The 17,593-nt window shown below is 42.0% G+C and overlaps 1 protein-coding gene across 1 annotated transcript in view; it reads right to left on the bottom strand.

The window, feature by feature from the left end:
- Positions 1-17,593, bottom strand: part of PRR12 (proline rich 12) — a 156,952-nt gene that overhangs the window by 11,846 nt on the left and 127,513 nt on the right. Inside the window, exons 9-11 of the mRNA XM_077457187.1 lie at positions 10,259-11,988; positions 5,415-5,540; positions 3,855-3,952 (exon numbers count right to left, since the gene is read on the bottom strand). Of these exons, the coding sequence (XP_077313313.1) occupies positions 3,855-3,952; positions 5,415-5,540; positions 10,259-11,988 (1,954 nt within the window). The remainder of the gene's footprint in view (positions 1-3,854; positions 3,953-5,414; positions 5,541-10,258; positions 11,989-17,593) is intronic.

Consider the following 17,593-nt stretch of genomic DNA (forward strand, 5'->3'; position numbering starts at 1 on the left):
GCGGCACATCCAAGAATGGATTTGCCAAATTTGTCGACTCCCGTGCGCATGCGCGGGAGTGACGTCATCGCGGCTTCGCCGTATGGCAGCGGCGGAGCTGCGAGACGCGACTCCCGTGCGCATGCGCGACGTCATCGCGGTTGCGCCGCTGTGATTCGTCGGAGCTGCGAGACGCCACAAGCAACATGGATGCGGCGGACTACAGGGGACAGCGGCGACTTCGCTGGCTCCTGTGTCAGGTAAGTGACACATAATGAGCTACTATGTGATGCATAGTAGTCCATTATGCTTTACCTTTGCAGGGAAAAAAAGAGGAAGTAAACCCATCAGGGTTTACTTCCTCTTTAACTGGTTAACTGAAGCTTGGTAGGTGAATGGACCTAGGAAAACCCGTGACAACAGCCTAATTTTTTATATATATTTTTTAAATCAAAAATTTTCATTATTTTAGAGTTTTGACAATAAGAGTGAAAATAAACTTTCAGATCACAGTATCCAAGACCATATGGAAATGAACCAAGCATACAGAATGAATGGATATATATGGTAAAAAGAGAGGAAAACCAAGAGAGATAATGATGCCATACGTAAAGCCTGTTCATATGTAGACATCATATGTAAGTGTTTTACTTCATTTTGCCAGTAGTATAGCAATGATCAGCCAATAAGGTGTGTTAAATCTAGCCATCTATCCCTTATCAATTGGTGTTTACTGGGAATTGCCCTAGAGGTGCAGCTTATCTTTTTAAATGAAATAAATCTGTCTAGCTCTATCCGCCAGGTCTCTGATGTAGAGGAGATATTTGATACCCATTTAAAGTGTGTCATCCTGGAGAACTGTGAATAAAGCTCTCGAGGGAGCCAGGGAAGTATGGGTATCCAGAGTGAGGAATCAAATAATCCTAGCACATATAATACACGGTTACATAGTTGGTAGAATAAGGACTCCAGTCCTTCTCATTGCTGGATGAGAAGCACGATTCACAGCGAAAATCGGATTTATTATTGAAAAAGAACATCATTATCCCAGTAGCATTTAAACCTACTTGCCGACCACCTGCTGTCATTTGATGGCAGCAGCACAGCACTCCTGCATGAATCGCTGTAGCTGTACGGCGGGCGCTTTAAGGAGTATAGAGGGCGCGCCCCCCCCCCAGCTAAACAGACAGACAGATCTCTGTTCTGTCAGAGGAGCAGAGACAATTCGTCTGCTCCTAGTACTTAGGAGCAGTGATCAGTTTCCTCCCCCAATCAGTCCCACCCCCCCATAGTTAGAAACACACTGAGGGAACACACTTAACCCCTTGATCGCCCCCTAGTGTCAATCTCTTCCCTGCCAGTGACATTTATACAGTAACCAGTGGCTATTTTTAGATCTGATCGCTGTATAAAGGTCAGGTCCCAAAATCATGTCAAATGTCCAATCTGTCCACAGCAATGTCGCAGTCACGATAAAAATCACAGATTGCTGTCCTTACTAGTAGAAAAAGAAACTAGTTATAAAAATGCCATAAATCTATCCCCTGTTTTGTAAACGTTAAAACGTTGGCGCAAATCAATCAATATACACTTACCGTATATACTCGAGTATAAGCCGAGATTTTCAGCCTCTTTTTTGAGGCTGAAAGTGCCCCCTCGGCTTATACTCGAGTCACCGCTGTCTGACTGCTCGATCAGCGTATCGAGCAGACAGACGGCGGACATTAAAATTCAAAAGCCGCGCCTCCTTCTCCGCCTCCGCCTGTGATAGGCGGAACACTGAATTTCCCAGCAGTCAGTGTTCCGCCTATCACGGACATCCGTTCATTCTCATACTACGGACGAGTATGAGAGGATGTCCGTGATAGGCGGAACACAGGCTGCTGGGAAATTGAGTGTTCCGCCTATCACAGGCGGAGGACGGAGGCGCGGCTTTTGAATTGTAGAATGGCCGCCGAGAAGAGCGGCGATCCATCGGCACGACACGGGACGGAGGAGGCACGGGACGGAGGAGGCACGGGACAGAGGAGGCACGGGACAGAGGAGGCACGGGACAGAGGAGGCACGGGACAGAGGAGGCACGGGACAGAGGCTTGGGACACAGGTAGGCTGGACACACACACAAGGCTGCACGGACACACACACACACACACACACACACACACACACACAGGGATGGATGGATGGATGGATGGATACACACACACACACACACACAGGGATGGATGGATGGATGGATGGATACACACACACACACACACACACACACACACACACACACAGGGATGGATGGATGGATGAATACACACACACACACACACACACACACACACACACACACACACAGGGATGGATGGATGGATGGATACACACACAGGGATGGATGGACGGACACACACACAGGGATGGATGGATGGATGGATGGACACACACACAGGGATGGATGGACGGACACACACACAGGGATGGACGGACACACAGGGATGGACAGCCATGTCTCACCCTCGGCTTATACACGAGTCAATAAGTTTTCCAGTTTTTTGGGGGTAAATTGGGGGCCTCGGCTTATATTCGGGTCGGCCTATACTCGAGTATATACGGTATTGCAATTTTGTTACCAAAAATATGTAAAAGAATACATATCGACCTAAACCGAGTAATAAATTCAGGTTTTTTTATATATATATTTTTGGGGGATATTTATTATAGCAAAAAGTAAAAAATATTGTTTTTTTTTTTTTTCAAAATTGTGGGTATTTTTTTGCTTATAGCGCAAAAAAACCCAAACAAAACCAGGAGGTGATCAAATACCACCAAAATAAATCGCTTTGTGGGAAAAAAAGGATGTTAATTTTGTTTGGGTACAGCGTCGCACGACCGCACAATTGTCAGTTAAAGTGGTGCAGTGCCATATCGCAAAAAATGCCCTCCTTCCGGGGCTGAAGTGGTTAACTCTGGGCATCTCCTAATCAGGTGTATATGGGATTACTGGTTGGCTCCACATTTTGAACAATTAGCATCTACGCTTAAACCTATTTAATGTAAAAATTCTGGTGTTCTATAGACCCTATGTAGAAAAAATAGCTGAGCCAGGCTAGGGGACATAATACTCTCCTCAGTTCTTGTACTATACTAACACAGTCCTCACCCAAAATTTTAGAAGAACATAGTCAATGGGAGCTTTCAGACTTACAAGTGCAGTCAGATGAAGGAAAACCTTAAGCAATCTCAATTGCTCTGGCAAGGCGGCTCCCACACAGCAAGACTTTACTCGATTGTTACCAAACATTAGCTCCAACCATAGAAGGCCAGAAAGGATTTCCAGACCAAAGACAGATAAGAGTTCAAGATAATGTGAGTGGTTGATAAATAATGTCTTAACAGCCAGTGTCTTTTAGGGCTAACAACCCCCTCTCCACTTTATCGGGGCTACAAAAATAAGCAAAAATCATCATATCTGTTTTTCTGCTTTTTTTTTTTTTTGCAGCCATGATGAAGAGGGGGTGGTTGCCCCCAAAATGCTTTGGCTGTTTTACTTTTTCTCTTTTTTTTTAATCAACAATTAAAAGGATCTGATCTCCTTCATCCAATTTTGGCCTGGCGAATGGCGATAAGTCAGTAATGGAGAAATGATCTTTGGCAGAAAGACCACAAGATTGCTTAGTCCTTCTGCCTGCTTTTTTGGGCACGGTATCCAAAGTTTGGTTCTCCTTTAAGAGGGAGCACTCACTACAGAAACTCATCTTTTAGAATGATTTTTAGGATACCAACGGTGCTTACATGAGTGCTTTCATTTTTAATTGGTGTGTTTATTACTGGGTTACACCAAGTAACATGTTTTTGAATGAGAAGTATAGGGCAAGTAGAGGTCCTACCTGAACAGATGAACTCAGTGAAAACTTCTTCAAAACTTTCTTCTTGTGTTCATTTACAATGCCATCGATTTTTCTCATGGGTGGGAGGTAAAGTTCATCTGCAGAGGGGGCAGGAAAAAAAAAACACCTGTCAGCTGGTGACATTGGGAAGGTGTATCAACGCAAAGCAAACAGCCTGACATTGTTCATTGAGACAGCAATACAATAAGACATCTCCGTGTCAGCCGAGAAAGCAATATTGATTGCACTGCTTACATGAACTCCACCATGCCACTGGCACTACCAGACTGATTAAAGTGTCATTTTGAGTTGCCAAATCAAGAACAATCATTTTCCATATTAAATTCACCATTTTTGAGCATAACCAAACTGGATCTTAAAGAGGATGGCTTAAAGGTTTAAAAAAAAAAAAAATGTAAAAGTCAGCAGCTGCAAACACTGTAGCTGCTGACTTTTAATAAGCACACTTACCTGTCCAGGGCGCCCACAATGTCGGCCGCCCGAGGCTGACGCGTCCCTCGGCTCCGCCATTTTGGCTAAGGGAAACAGGCAGTGGAGCCATTTTTTTTTTCTGATTTTTTTCTCATTTTTAATGTATATTTTTTTTTCAGGGTGGCCCTCCACTTTAAAGGCACATTTTGGTAATGCATGACATTTTTTTAAATTCAAACTAAGGTAAAAGGGACACACACTAGGGGTTGACCGATTATTGGCGGCTGATATTCACTTTTTTTTGAAGAATCGGTAACAAACTTACCAATATTGTTTCAAGTGGTTGTACCGGGGTGATGCCTGCAGCGGCAGGCATCGACCCGGTACCATTATTTATAGTGGACGGTTGGCTTACTTGTAATAACAACCGATGCTGCTCAGCAGATATGAGCTGCATGAAACTCAGTTTTAAAAAAAAAAACGTACACTGCGGGATTTTAAAAAGGTACCATTTACCGACTAGAATTTTTTTTACAAGAATAAAATCATTATATTTACCAACAATATAAAATATTAATAACATTACAGTACAGTAAAAAGGTCTTTTATGAACATTTCAGCTTCTAATAGATACTTCGACAGGTCTTGACATGTGTGGCATCATCGGGAAGATTTGTTTGACTACAAGAAGCAAACACTACTTGAAAGATATTGATTTGGTTCAGAATATACAACAGTAGTAATTGCCCCAAGAAAGGGAAACAAAAAAATAGTAAATTCAAGATTTGCATTTATTATTTCCAGGTGCAAATTCAGGAAGCGCAAAGTGGACTATGATGAAATCCACAGTCGAGCAATGTCCTTTAATCAAATCAGGGTTGGAAGATCAGAATGGGGTTGGTGTTATAATAGTATAAGTCTGCTTTACATTTTGAATGGAGTGTACATTTAAAAATCTCAAGGAGGGATTATATAAATATATTGGCTACATGAAAAACTCCTTTAAGTTTGCTATATCCACATGCACATAAATACGGTCATTTGAAACGGAAGTTATGCTGCCTGTCTCCAGAAAATATTGTCAGGCAGAAGAATCAAGAAAACATATTAGGAAAGCTCATTACTCACCACTAGTATCTTCCAATGCCTGGATCATATCTGGGTCTAATGCAGTGCTAACCAGCATTTCTATATAACTGCGGTACATCTCCTTCATTGCTCTTGTGTTCAGCACTCGGCCTACAGGAACACGTTCTGAAAAGACAAAAGAACATTATAAACTGGTAGTGGATATCTTTCTAAAGATCCATGTTTTACTATCTCCAAGGTTAGCAAGTATAATTGTTTTGTTTTTTTCTTGTTAGCGTAAAAATAGATTTTATAGTATCAAAGAAAAAAAGAGGTCTTCTGCTTTCAGACATAATATGGAAGACTTTATACTATGAAGGCAAAATAAATTATTTTGCATTCAACATTCAAGATTATGTTGATGCTCAATATCCTGGTATGTGAACGAGGGAAAGGGAAGTGGAAAGACCAGAAAACATAAGAGCCCGACCACCAAGCTATAGAAACATTTTTCAATAGCCTTCTGAGGCTTGGTTGTGGTTCAGTATTTAATGAAAGACTGTAAGGATGTATTACCCCTAAATTACCATAAGGTGGTGCCATATGCTTTCAGAGAATGGCTTATTGTATCAAAGAAACAGACCTATGTCACATTTTGCACATTTGGGTGCCATGCCAGCAATAAAATCACTAACAGAAAAAAAAATACTCTATGGAGTCACTCCCTCTATCGCTATCGAGGATTCATTGCTCTGCTGTTTCTTCCATGCTAACAATTGAGACCAGTGTTACTGCCACAGCATTTGGGGCAGCGACTAAAAGACTTCCAAGAGAGAATAGAAGAGGAATTTTGAGTCCAAATCACACGCTCCTTTGGGTCAAGCTCTAGTAAGAAACACCCTTTAGGGCCCACTTACACCAGCAGCCTTATGATGTAGTGCCACAATATGCAGGATCTGCTCTTATTTTCTTGCTATAGTGGTTCCTCCCTGATTCGTGGTGTACATTATTGCCTTACTGGTGTGCTACTTAATCTGGAATGAATGGCCCTCCAACAGGTTGCTTCAACAAAGAAGAGAAAGCCAAATAGTCCGAAGCTCCAGAATGTTTATCAGGAGACAAGATTTATCCGACGACCTCTTTCTACCGCCAGATTTCTGAGCCAGTTATGTCCTGATCCTTGGCATTAGGCAAATAAGCCAAGAGACACTATTGGTATGTCCCAAGACAACAGAATGTTGAGTTGCAGATGCCAGGAGTGAAATTGGGTGAAGGGAATTTCCTCAAAGGAGGTTGCCATCAGTCCCATTACTCCCATGCAGAAGCAGAGTCGGACGGCCTTCAGGACAGCATTTAAAATGGAGACCACAGAGACCAATTTTCTTCTGTGGAAGGAAAATGATAAACTAAGATGTGTCCATGACCAGACTCAGATACTGCAAGCAATGAACCAGTTCCAGCTATAATTTCTTTAAGAGGAATTGCAGTCTTTTCACATAATTTGTAATAAAAACATCTTTGCCATTCTGAAGCTTCCCTACAACCACTTTGCATTTTATTTTATATATACTGTGATTCTGTACTTGCCAAATATACTGCAGAAATCTCCCTCCATTGAGTCCGACTGCATCCATTTTAACTGTGGGTAGCTGAAGTTGCTGCCCGTTCACATCCTGGATTTACACAGAGGGATACCTCCAGCTCTGCAGCTTTCATTGGCCCTCTTACAACTCACCCCCCTCCCTTCCTGGCAAACGAGAGAGAGTGCTGTACATGTTGTCATAAGCCTAGCCTAGACAAGAAACAGGAAGTGGGCTGTATAAGGCATTTACTGGCAGAAAAAAATGTTTTACTATCAAGGGCAGAGGATTTAATAAATGGACAGATGAAAAAAATTACTGAAGTTCTGCTTTAAGCTTCAGAATCCACCTACATTTCTGTAATGTTTGCACAGTTAGATATTCCTCATCTGATAGAGCCTTCACCATCTGTTCTCTCACCAGGAGGTCATCTTCTAAAGTATCCCACACTGGGGAGGTTACAAGAATGCAATGGGGCTAAAACGGGAGCCAGCCCCATGGTGTAGAGGACAGACCAAAAGTGTAGGGGACACACAGTAAAGCATAGAAATGGCTGATGCACTGGACAGATGGACACATGTATTCAGCATCTTCCAGATTCAAATGTAAACATTCTAAGCCTTAACATCCAACATGGGGAGAATACCCCCCTTTGGGGACAGTGAACAGGCCATAGCAAAACTCCTGGAACTGCTATGCCGTATGGGCTGGGGCAATAGCACCTTGATCTAGGAGAACCAACTGGCAGACACAGGAAAATTAGAAGTAAGGAAATGAGGAGGGAGCCCTGGGACACTACCTACTGTATTCAGGCATCCGGAATGCAAGCTGTCCAAGTGTCAGTAAAAGTCAACAGATGTGCTCTGGTCTGGAAAGTGGGGAAGTTCATGAGAAAGAACACTTTGCGGGTGGATGAGTAAACAAGCTTGGGGGGGGGTGTCTTGACGTTAAAGTCAAAATCAAGTGGGGAAACAAAGAAGGTGGTTTCCTAACAGTCAGAGGCAACTTCACAATCTGCTCCTTCGGCTTCTTCTCCCCTGAGGAATATGGGTGCTCTTGCAGCTGGTAGCATTCATGATCATGGTTTAAAGCACTGGTCATCAACCCTGTCCTCAGGGCCCACTAACAGGTCTGTTTTTATGTATTACCTTGGGGAGATGCAGACTAGAATACTGCAATCACTGAGCAGCAAATGATATCACCTGTGATGTAATTCAGTTATTTTGCAAACCTGACCTGTTAGTGGGCCCTGAGGACAGGGTTGATGACCACTGGTTTAAAGAGCTGGTTTAAAGAGACATTGGGGTTGATTTAATAAAAGGTAAATAGTCTGTGCACTGCAAGTGGAACCACAAGTGCAGTTGCTCTATATCTGAGGGGAACAGGCAAGGAAAATAAAAAAACAGAATTTTTGCTTGCACATGATTGGATGATAGAAATCAGCAGAGCTTCCCTTCAGGTCTAGAGCAACTGCACAGTATATTTGTCTTTAGTAAATCAACCTCTATGTCCCTTGAAGACCTTGTAGATCAAACACTTGCACAAAAGTTTTGCAGTTCCTTTATTCAAAGTGGCCTAAGCATATGCACCAACATGAGGCACATGAGAGATAGGAGCCAACTATTGTGGCTAAAACTTAAAGAACTATAGGCAAAAACTTTTTTTTTTAATTAAGGGAGGGTTATAACCCCTGTTGGTTTATTTTTTTTGCCATCTGTGTCCCATTGGGGAGATTTCCCTTCACGTCCTGTCCCATAGCCAAACCAGGAAGGGAGGGGAAATCCCTGCAAATTAAGGGAATCCCTTGGGGACCCCCAGGCCATCAGAACTAGTGTCACCATTGGAAGATTTCCCCTTTATTTCTTTTCTGGGGACAACCCAAAATCTTGGATTTTCTTTTACTTTCACTTTTAAGGCTAATGGTAAACAGGACAAATAAGAGAGGGTGGATTTTCCTAATGGGGGCAGAGGTAACAATATAAACTAACTGGTGTTATAATCTCTCTCTCCACTTTTGCCTTTAGCTTTACTTTAATGCAATAGTCATCTACTCCACAGTCAATAAGCAAGATATCAACCTTAGCAGTGGATGGATTTATTTGTAGGAATTTCTTAAAAATAATGGTTTGACAAAGTAAAGTCACTGCCAGGATCAGGTGAGGAGCAAGACCCGCCAACAAGAACAGAGCTCTAAAAAGAGATTTCAACCAATTGGCAGTAGGGACCTTAAAGTATAAAGGCAAAACTTACAGAGGGATTAGAACACTGGTCAGTCTTTATTGCTGTCTGTGCCCTGTTAAGGAGATGTATCCTATTTGCCTTGTTTACCGTTATCATTAAAAGTGAAAGTAAAAGAATATCCTAAATTTTGGATTGTCCGCAGAAAAGTAATTAAAGAGAAATCTTCTTAAGGGGTCCCCAAAGAATTCACTTAATCTGCACTCTCCCTGTTTGGCTATGAGACAGGAAGTGAAAGAGAATCTCCGCAATGAGACACAGATGGCGGGAAAAAAAATCATAACCCTCCCTTACGCTATTCAAAATGAAAAAAGTAGTTTTGCCTATAGTTCTACTTTAAAGACAAGCACATTCCCCACTGATACAGTAAGCACCTTGTTATGGTGAGGCAGGGCAGGATCCACAGTGTGAAAGGACCAATTCTGAACAAAATCCTCCCAAAACAGATGCATTGCTAGCAAGTGCTGGGGGTGGGGGGCACAATAACTTTGAGAGTTATTCTAATCTCCACAAAGGAAACGTTGGAAAAGTGGGTGCAAAGGGAAAGTCTTTGCAACCTTAGGATGACCCAGGACTGGAAACCGTACTGGTAGAAGCAACAGGCTGATTCTGCATCAGTAAGAGCTGAAACGGTCTCCTGTAATTCAGGATTAAGAACAGAAGATTGAAATCAGTCAAATAATTGAATGTTTCACAATCAGTCTTTGCAGGCCAACTTGGTAATTTGGGTCAAAAAAGGGCAGAGATCAGCCAAAGAAGACTTCAGCACATCCGTGCGGGTGCTGCAGGGAGCAACAGAGCTGTAAATAGAAAGTGCGTTGGGAGTACCCTATACAGTGGGACTATAAAGGATAAAAGTATTGTATATGGGCCACTGTTCCCACCAGGTAAGAATTGAGACAAGCCGTAGCACTCAGACAATTCATTCAAACATTGATAAATATTTATCACTTTTGTAAGGATTTCCATTTGAATTCATAATTTGTCTTACTTCACTAGAAGAAGCCAGCAAAAACAACGCTCAACAGTACACACACACAGTGAGAATATTGGTAAAACAAAAAGATGTACACATTAGCTTCTTACCTTCTTCACTCTGCTGGTCAGGGGAGGAGTCTGAATCAGAGGATGATACCACCTCTTTAAGCCATTTTTTCCTTTTCTTCGGTGGTGGTTCAGCCTTCACTTTTGTGGGCTTCTGCTTGGGTTTCAGTGCTACTTTAGGAGCAGGTGGATCCATTTTATCCACTTTTTCAGCCCTTGTGTGTTTTTCAATTTTCTCCTTTACTGGCTTCTCATGCCTATCAACTCGGTCATTCCTCGTCACTTTTTCCACCTTTGGTGATTTTTCTATCCTTTCCAACTTGGGCATCTTTTCAGGTCTCTCGGATTTATCTGTCCTTGAAAGTCTATCTGTCCTGGAAGTCTTGGATGCTCTCTCAGCTCTGGTAGATTTCTCTGGCTTCTCCACCTTTGTATGTTTTTCTTTTTCTGCCCTCGGTGATCTATCCATTCTCTCAGTCCTACTTGGTTTCTCTGAACGTTCCACCTTCCCAGCCCTATCTGCACGGTCTCCCTTTGCAGGCTTGTCCAACTTTGGAGTTTTTTCAACTCTCTCCTTCCTCACTGCCTTTTCTTCTGTAGGCTCTTTCTCAAGTTTCTTCACGGCCTCCACCTTTGGGGTGTGCTCTGATTCTGGCTTTGGCTGCCTCTTCATTGCATCATTCTGTTCAATTCTAATGGGTGTCTCCATTTTGTCAAGATTTCTCACCCCTTCTTCTTTGTCCAGTGCTTCCAAGACTTCCTCTTTACTTGGCTTTTCAGGTGGTAAACTGGTCTTGCCAACGACTTCAGCCTTTTGAGCCTTTCTATGAATTTCTAATTTCTCTGACTTAACGGCAAGTTCTGACTTTTCTGGTTTAAAAGCTGCAGTATTTTTCTCCAATTTTCCATTTTTATTTCGTTTTGATGGAACTGTTGGCTTTACAACAGATTCCTTTTCTTGCCTTGATCCTGAAGTTTTTTCTTGCTTTAAAATGCGGTCCAGCTTTTCTTGTTTAGCAGCAGCGGAGCTCTTTTCAGGCTTTACAACGCGTTCCAACTTTTCTTGTCTGCCTGCTTGACTAACCTTTTCTGACTTCACAGCAAGGTCTAACTTTTCAGCTTTTCCAGCAGCAGAAACCTTATCCGCCTTCAGAGTAAGCTCTTGCTTTTCAGGTCCTGCTACATGGTCACTCTTTTCATTTTTCAAGGCAACATCTGACTTTTCCAATTTTTCCACCTGTTCGACTTTTTCAGGTTTGATCACAGATTCAGTTTTTTCTGGTTTTGGCATCAGCTCATTTTTTTCTGCCTTGCTCACTGGCTCAACCTTCTCAGGTTTAACTTCAAGTCCAGTCTTGTCTTTCTTCTTCAAATACTCGAGAACGTCCTCCTCCTCAACCAGATCTTCCTTATCATTTAGCAGCACTGAATCAGTCTCTACAATTGTCTCATTTTTTTCGAACTTTTCGCCATCTTCTATGGCTGGTTCCTTTACTGCATCGGTTGTGATATTTTGCGGTTCTGGTTCTTCATTAGTAGTACACGTTTCAGGTTGCTGAATGCTTTCATGTTTCTCACAGTTTGTCTCTTCTTCTTCTACGTTATCGGGTCTCTCAGTGCTCTCCGACTTTTCTACCTTCTCTATTGCCTCTGGTTTTTCAGTTCTCTGAGTGGTATCCACTCGTACTAGACGATCCAGTTTCTCACACTTCTCTGGTTTAGTAACTGCCACGGGACTTTTAGCTCCAGGGGCTTTTGTTTGACTTTGTCTCCTGTGGAAAAAAAATGAACACACTAGTGGTACACTTGGGATAGGTTCAAGAAACAATGCTGTAATACTTCAAAGTGGAAATTTAAAGTAAAACTATAAGTGCATGAAAGGTGAAACAGAAAACCACCACCGATACCCACTGAGACTTACCAGAGAGTGTATGGATTCAGTAGGACATATGCCCCATAAATTGTTCAGACTTGTCTGTGATTGTACACCAATATTTGAAGCACTTTGACAGATATGGACGGTAGAACACAGGAATATGTAGTAATCCCTCTCTCCTCCAAATAGTCAGAATCAATAAGGAATATAAGGCTCCAAAAGGTATATGACGTGGTATGGATTCACACAAAAATGGCCAAAAAGGAATAAAAAAACGCACAAAGCGTAAATCCACATAACAGGAAGATTTATTTATAAAAATGGATAATGACACCTTTTTTTTGAAGTAAACAAGCGCTTGTAAATCCAATATGGTGACGCAATGGGAACAGTAGGCTCGATCTACTGTTCCCATTGCGTCACCATACACTCCGGTAAGTCTCAGTGGGTATCGGTGGTGGTTTTCCGTTTCACCTTTCATGCACTTTAAATGGTGGTTTGAAAACTGAAGTTTTGTTCAGCAAGATTCATACATCTTTATTCATCTATCAACACTACTGATTACAGATTGGACTTCTTTTGTTTGTTTTTGCTTTACAGCATTTTTTCTATTTTTTAAAGTGTAATTTCAGTTTTTCACTTTGTCTTTTTATCACTGTGGTTACCTTGTATCTTACATTTTTACCATTGCAATTTTTTGAACTTTTTAATTTTGGTTATTCATTGCATTAATATTGCCATTTATTGTCAGTATGACTATGGGTTTTTATTCATTTTAAATAGCTAATATTTTCATTTGGTTTTACTTTCACATGTCATTAGTGCTGCACCATTATGTTTATATTTACACCATTTGCAATTGTCATTTGCGGTGCTAACAGCTGTCTTTGACAGCACATTATTCACCATACTTTTTACACTACAGTGGGATGAGAAGGCTTTGCAGGAGGCATGACCAACAATCACGGTCACTGCTGAGTCACAAGGCTGTAGGCTGTCAAGTCAGATCCTGGCCACACTAGTCCTGCCTACTTCTTTCTGGATTGACAGCATTGTGCAGTGTGAGCTGCAGTGTCTGAGAGGGGGAGCAAATGAGACACAAATTTGGCTCAGTCAGGAATGTAAAGTTAGCTTATGAGGGCCAGTGCCTGGGAGTTGACCAGCTAGTTTTTATAGTAAGAACAGAAATACTTTGCATATTTAAAATCTAAGCCACTACAAAATTCAGGGTCTTCCATTTCTGACCTTTTTTATCAAAAATAATGGCTGCCTATTTGTCTCTGGATTCAATACTTGAAAGTGATACTAAAGTCTTTTTTTTATTATTAAAAATAGCAAACATATCATACTTCCCTGCCCTGTGCAGTGGTTTTTCACAGAGCAGCCCCATTCCTCCTCTTCTCGGGTCCCTCTTCAGCGCTTCTGGCCCCTCAGTAAGCAGCTTGCTATGGGGGCACCCGAGCCAAACTGCAGCTGTGTGTGTCCATTCAGGCCCTGCCCCGCTCTCTAATCGGCTCACTGACTGATTGACAGCAGCAGGAGCCAATAGCACTCCATTGCTCTCTCAGCCAATCGGGGGGGGGGGGGGGGGGGGGGGGGAGTCCCTGGCAGCCAAATCTTTCGTGCAACATCGATGGATAGAGATGGGCTCAGGTAACTATTAGGGGGCTGCTGCACACATAAGGTTATTTTTATCCTAATGCATAGAATTGTATTAAGATAAAAAACCTTTTGCTTTTACAGTCACTTTAAGAATCACTGATGTAGGACAAGCATGTATAGTAGAGCCAGTGTTTAGACAGAACTCCTGATCTGTGTACATGTTTTAGGTCATTACCTCAAATAATTAAAAACACTGGATCAGTATGACTGCCAGGCACCTAGCATTTTCAGAAAGTCACAGCAGTGGCAGTCTCGTTAGTCCCTCAGTACAGGCCTTTAAGAAATTCCTAACAGGTCATTGACACCAGCATTGAAACATAGATGGCCCAAGTGACTTCTCCATGCTAGCATGTAAAACAAGGGGTTCAATTAAGAGTATAGCTCTACCTGTCAAGGTTGCGTCACTCTTACAGTCTCTTCCCCACAGTCTCAAATGGCATAATAAACCGAAATCTAAATCTTGCCCTTCTACATTATAAAAACAATTGGGTGGATTTCTACTTTCATAACTGGTCAGCTGTTTGGCAGATGATTTTTATTTATTTATTTTAAGAATTTCTTGTATATTATCACTCTGCCAACACTTGATTTGATGTCAGCACATGAGCTGCATGTTGTGATGTCACTCTCAAAGGTCAGCAGCACAGTGGTCTCTAATCCTAGCAATGTAACTCAATCAAAACAAGCACTGGACGCTTTGTTCTGGTCCTTGACACGAGCGATTGGAAGTTCATTTGGATATGAACTCTAAATGCAATCCCATGGCCCCAGGTCAGAGGACAAACGAGCTAGATTATTACTCAACAAATTTATAAAAAGTAGCTACGTATCATTGTTTAAGGGCCTACTTCTTCGACTATAAAATTCTGAGATTTGTAGATAGCAGCTATTCCCAAACATATGCTTATATTGTCACTGTACTAATGACACTGGCTGGGAAGGGGTTAACATTTAGGGGCAATCAAGGGCTTAACTGTGTGTCCAACAAGGTTTAGTGTATGTACTGTGTGCATACACTAAAGCAGTGTGCCGGTTTTTGAAAAGAAGGCACACCACTGCTGCCTGTAGAGAGCCCTGTGTTGTTTACAACACAGGGCTCTCTTCTGTCACTAAGGCGATCAGTGGGTCTCGGCCATTCATCAATGGCTAGGACCCACTGATCGGTTTTGTACTGTAGCGAATGACAGCACAGCAGGGGGGGGGGGGGGGAGATGGGTGCACGAGCCCCCTACCCAGACATGCAAATCATATATATTTATGTTATTAAGCTCAGCTGAGCTGCTCTGTAGCAGCAAAGCTACAGGAGGTGGTCTGCAAGGTGTTAAATATAACAAGTGGTCTACACATCTATGTTTGTCCCACGCATGTTTGAATCCAATTACTGTCGACTTATTACCTCTGTAGAAAGTATATTCTAAGCATCAACTTCTCTTTTAGTAAATTCCTGCAGTCAATGATTAGTTTGTACTTCCTCCTGCTAGTTTGAGGTTACGTGAAGTTGAGGTCATGTTCCCAACTACCCAGCAAGAAGTTTGGTTAGGGCACCCCTAGTAATAACTTGAGGAAGTGACTATTTAGAGCAGGCTTTCTCAACCTTTTTAACCCTAGAGTAACCCCAAAAATAATTTTTAGGTTTCGAGAAACCCTTACTGAAAATTATTTTCAGATAAAACCAATTCATCAGGGGTCAATAGGAACAATGCCCCTTATACTGGTGGTCAATAGGAAGAATGTTCCCCTTAAAGTGGTGCTCAGAATGCCACTCTTAAAGACAGCTAAGTGATGCTGAACCTTGAACTCTGTAGGAACTATCAAAAAGGTGGCTCATCAGCTACAGCTCAAGAAACCCATAGCAACCTCTGGAGGAACCCCAGGGTTTCACTGAACCCTAATTGACAATGGCTGATTTAGAGTCATGCCAGGTTTTATTTTGGGTGCAGTAAACTTTAACCACTTCCTGTCCGGCACACGACAATGTATGTCGGCAGAATGGCACGGGCAGGCAAATTGCCGTACAGGTACGTCCATCTCTATTAGCCGCCCTGCCATCGCGTGCGTGCCGCTGGTTGGGACCCCTATGAGTCCAGTCGCGGACTCGATCACTGCGGGGATACCCGCGATCGTCTCACGGGGAGGCTGAACGGGGAGATGCCGTTGTAAACAGCATCTCCCTGTTCTGCCTAGCAACAAGTGGCACTGATCTCTGCTCCATGTGATTGGAGCAGAGATCAGTGTTCACTAAAACACAGCCCAGCCCCCCCCCCCCCAGTTAGTAAGACGCCCCTAGGAACACAACCCCTACACTGCCACCCGCTGGTAGCCCCTTCACTGCCAGTGTCATTTACACAGGAATCAGTGCATTTGTATAGCACTGATTGCTGTATAAATGACAATGGTCCCAAAAATGTGTCAAAAATGTCCGATGTGTCCGCCATAATGTCGCAGTCACAATAAAAAAAATAAAAATAAAAAAATCGCTAATCGCCGCCATTACTAGTAAAAAAAAAAAAATGATTAATAAAAATTCTATATAACTATTCCCTATTTTGTAAATGCTATAAATTTTGCACAAACCAATCAATAATCGCTCATTGCGATTTTTTTTACCAAAAATATGTAGAAGAATACGTATCGGCCTAAACTGAGGGAAAAAATGTTTTTTTTTACATATTTTTGGAGGATATTTATTATAACAAAAAGTAAAAAATATTGAGTTTTTTTCAAAATTTTCGCTCTATTTTTATCGCGCAAAAAATAAAAACCGCAGGGGTGATCAAATACCACCAAAAGAAAGCTATTTGTGGGGAAAAAAAGTCAATTTTGTTTGTGAGCCTCGCCGCATGACTGCGTAATTGTCAGTTAAAGCGACGCAGTGCCGAATCGCAAAAAGTGGTTTGGTCTTAAGCCAGCAAAATGGTCCGGTCGGAAAGTGGTTAATGTCTGACCCTTGGATGGACCAATTTTCTTGTGAGTTTGCTCCTCTTCACTGGTTAAAGCGGGAGTAAACCCAGTTTAAAAAAACACTTACATTACCGGCATGCCAGAAATTCTAACTTTCACATTGGTTGTGCTCTCAACCAAACTTTCAAACCATCCAATGGCTAATGACTAATCACATGTACAGCATTTTGGCAGTTGAATAAATATTAGAGGCCAAGATGGCAACTTCCTTGACTGAAAACGATAGGAGGGTTTACTTCCACTTTAACTAGGTGGAAACTGTTTCTGATTTCTGGATGTTTCTGGGCTGCATACATCCCTTCTCTGCAACATAATACTTGTTCAGAGTTCCCAAACCTGCCTGCTTCCATCTGACAGGATATAGGACAACTTTTTTTGTGTGGTTTTAACTTTTAAACCCAAACATTTTTTTTTTTTTTAATAAAACAGGGAAGGGTTCAGACCCGTCAGATTATTTATTGCAGACTGTGTATCATTATGAGAAATTTCCTGCCCTGGAGATCAACAGGATGTTAAGTAGGAATCTCCCAAAGTGAGAGGAATTCCGTTCTTAGACAGCTGTCACTGGCACACATATCCTCATTGGAAGGTTTACCTTCTCGTCTTGTTATGGTGACAGTGTAAATGTTGCTTTTACATATACTTTAACATGTTGAATGAATCCTAACAACTTGAACTAGGAAGATTTTCAGTAGGTCCAGGGAACATGGCTTTTTAATAAGTCCGTCTGCATAATAACGGAGTTGGGAGAGGCTTTCACAGTGGTGGAGCTCATTGCAGAAGGGCCAATACAATGTATAATGTCAGGTAGACTTTCAAGCCAGGCTGTGATTTCATAAACAAGTGGACGGCGCTATCCACACGCAACTCAAATGTGA

This window comes from Lithobates pipiens, unplaced genomic scaffold (assembly GCF_037356315.1).
Source record: "Lithobates pipiens isolate NorthernLeopardFrog02 unplaced genomic scaffold, aLitPip1_a1.2 Scaffold_27, whole genome shotgun sequence".
NCBI lineage: Eukaryota > Metazoa > Chordata > Amphibia > Anura > Ranidae > Lithobates > Lithobates pipiens.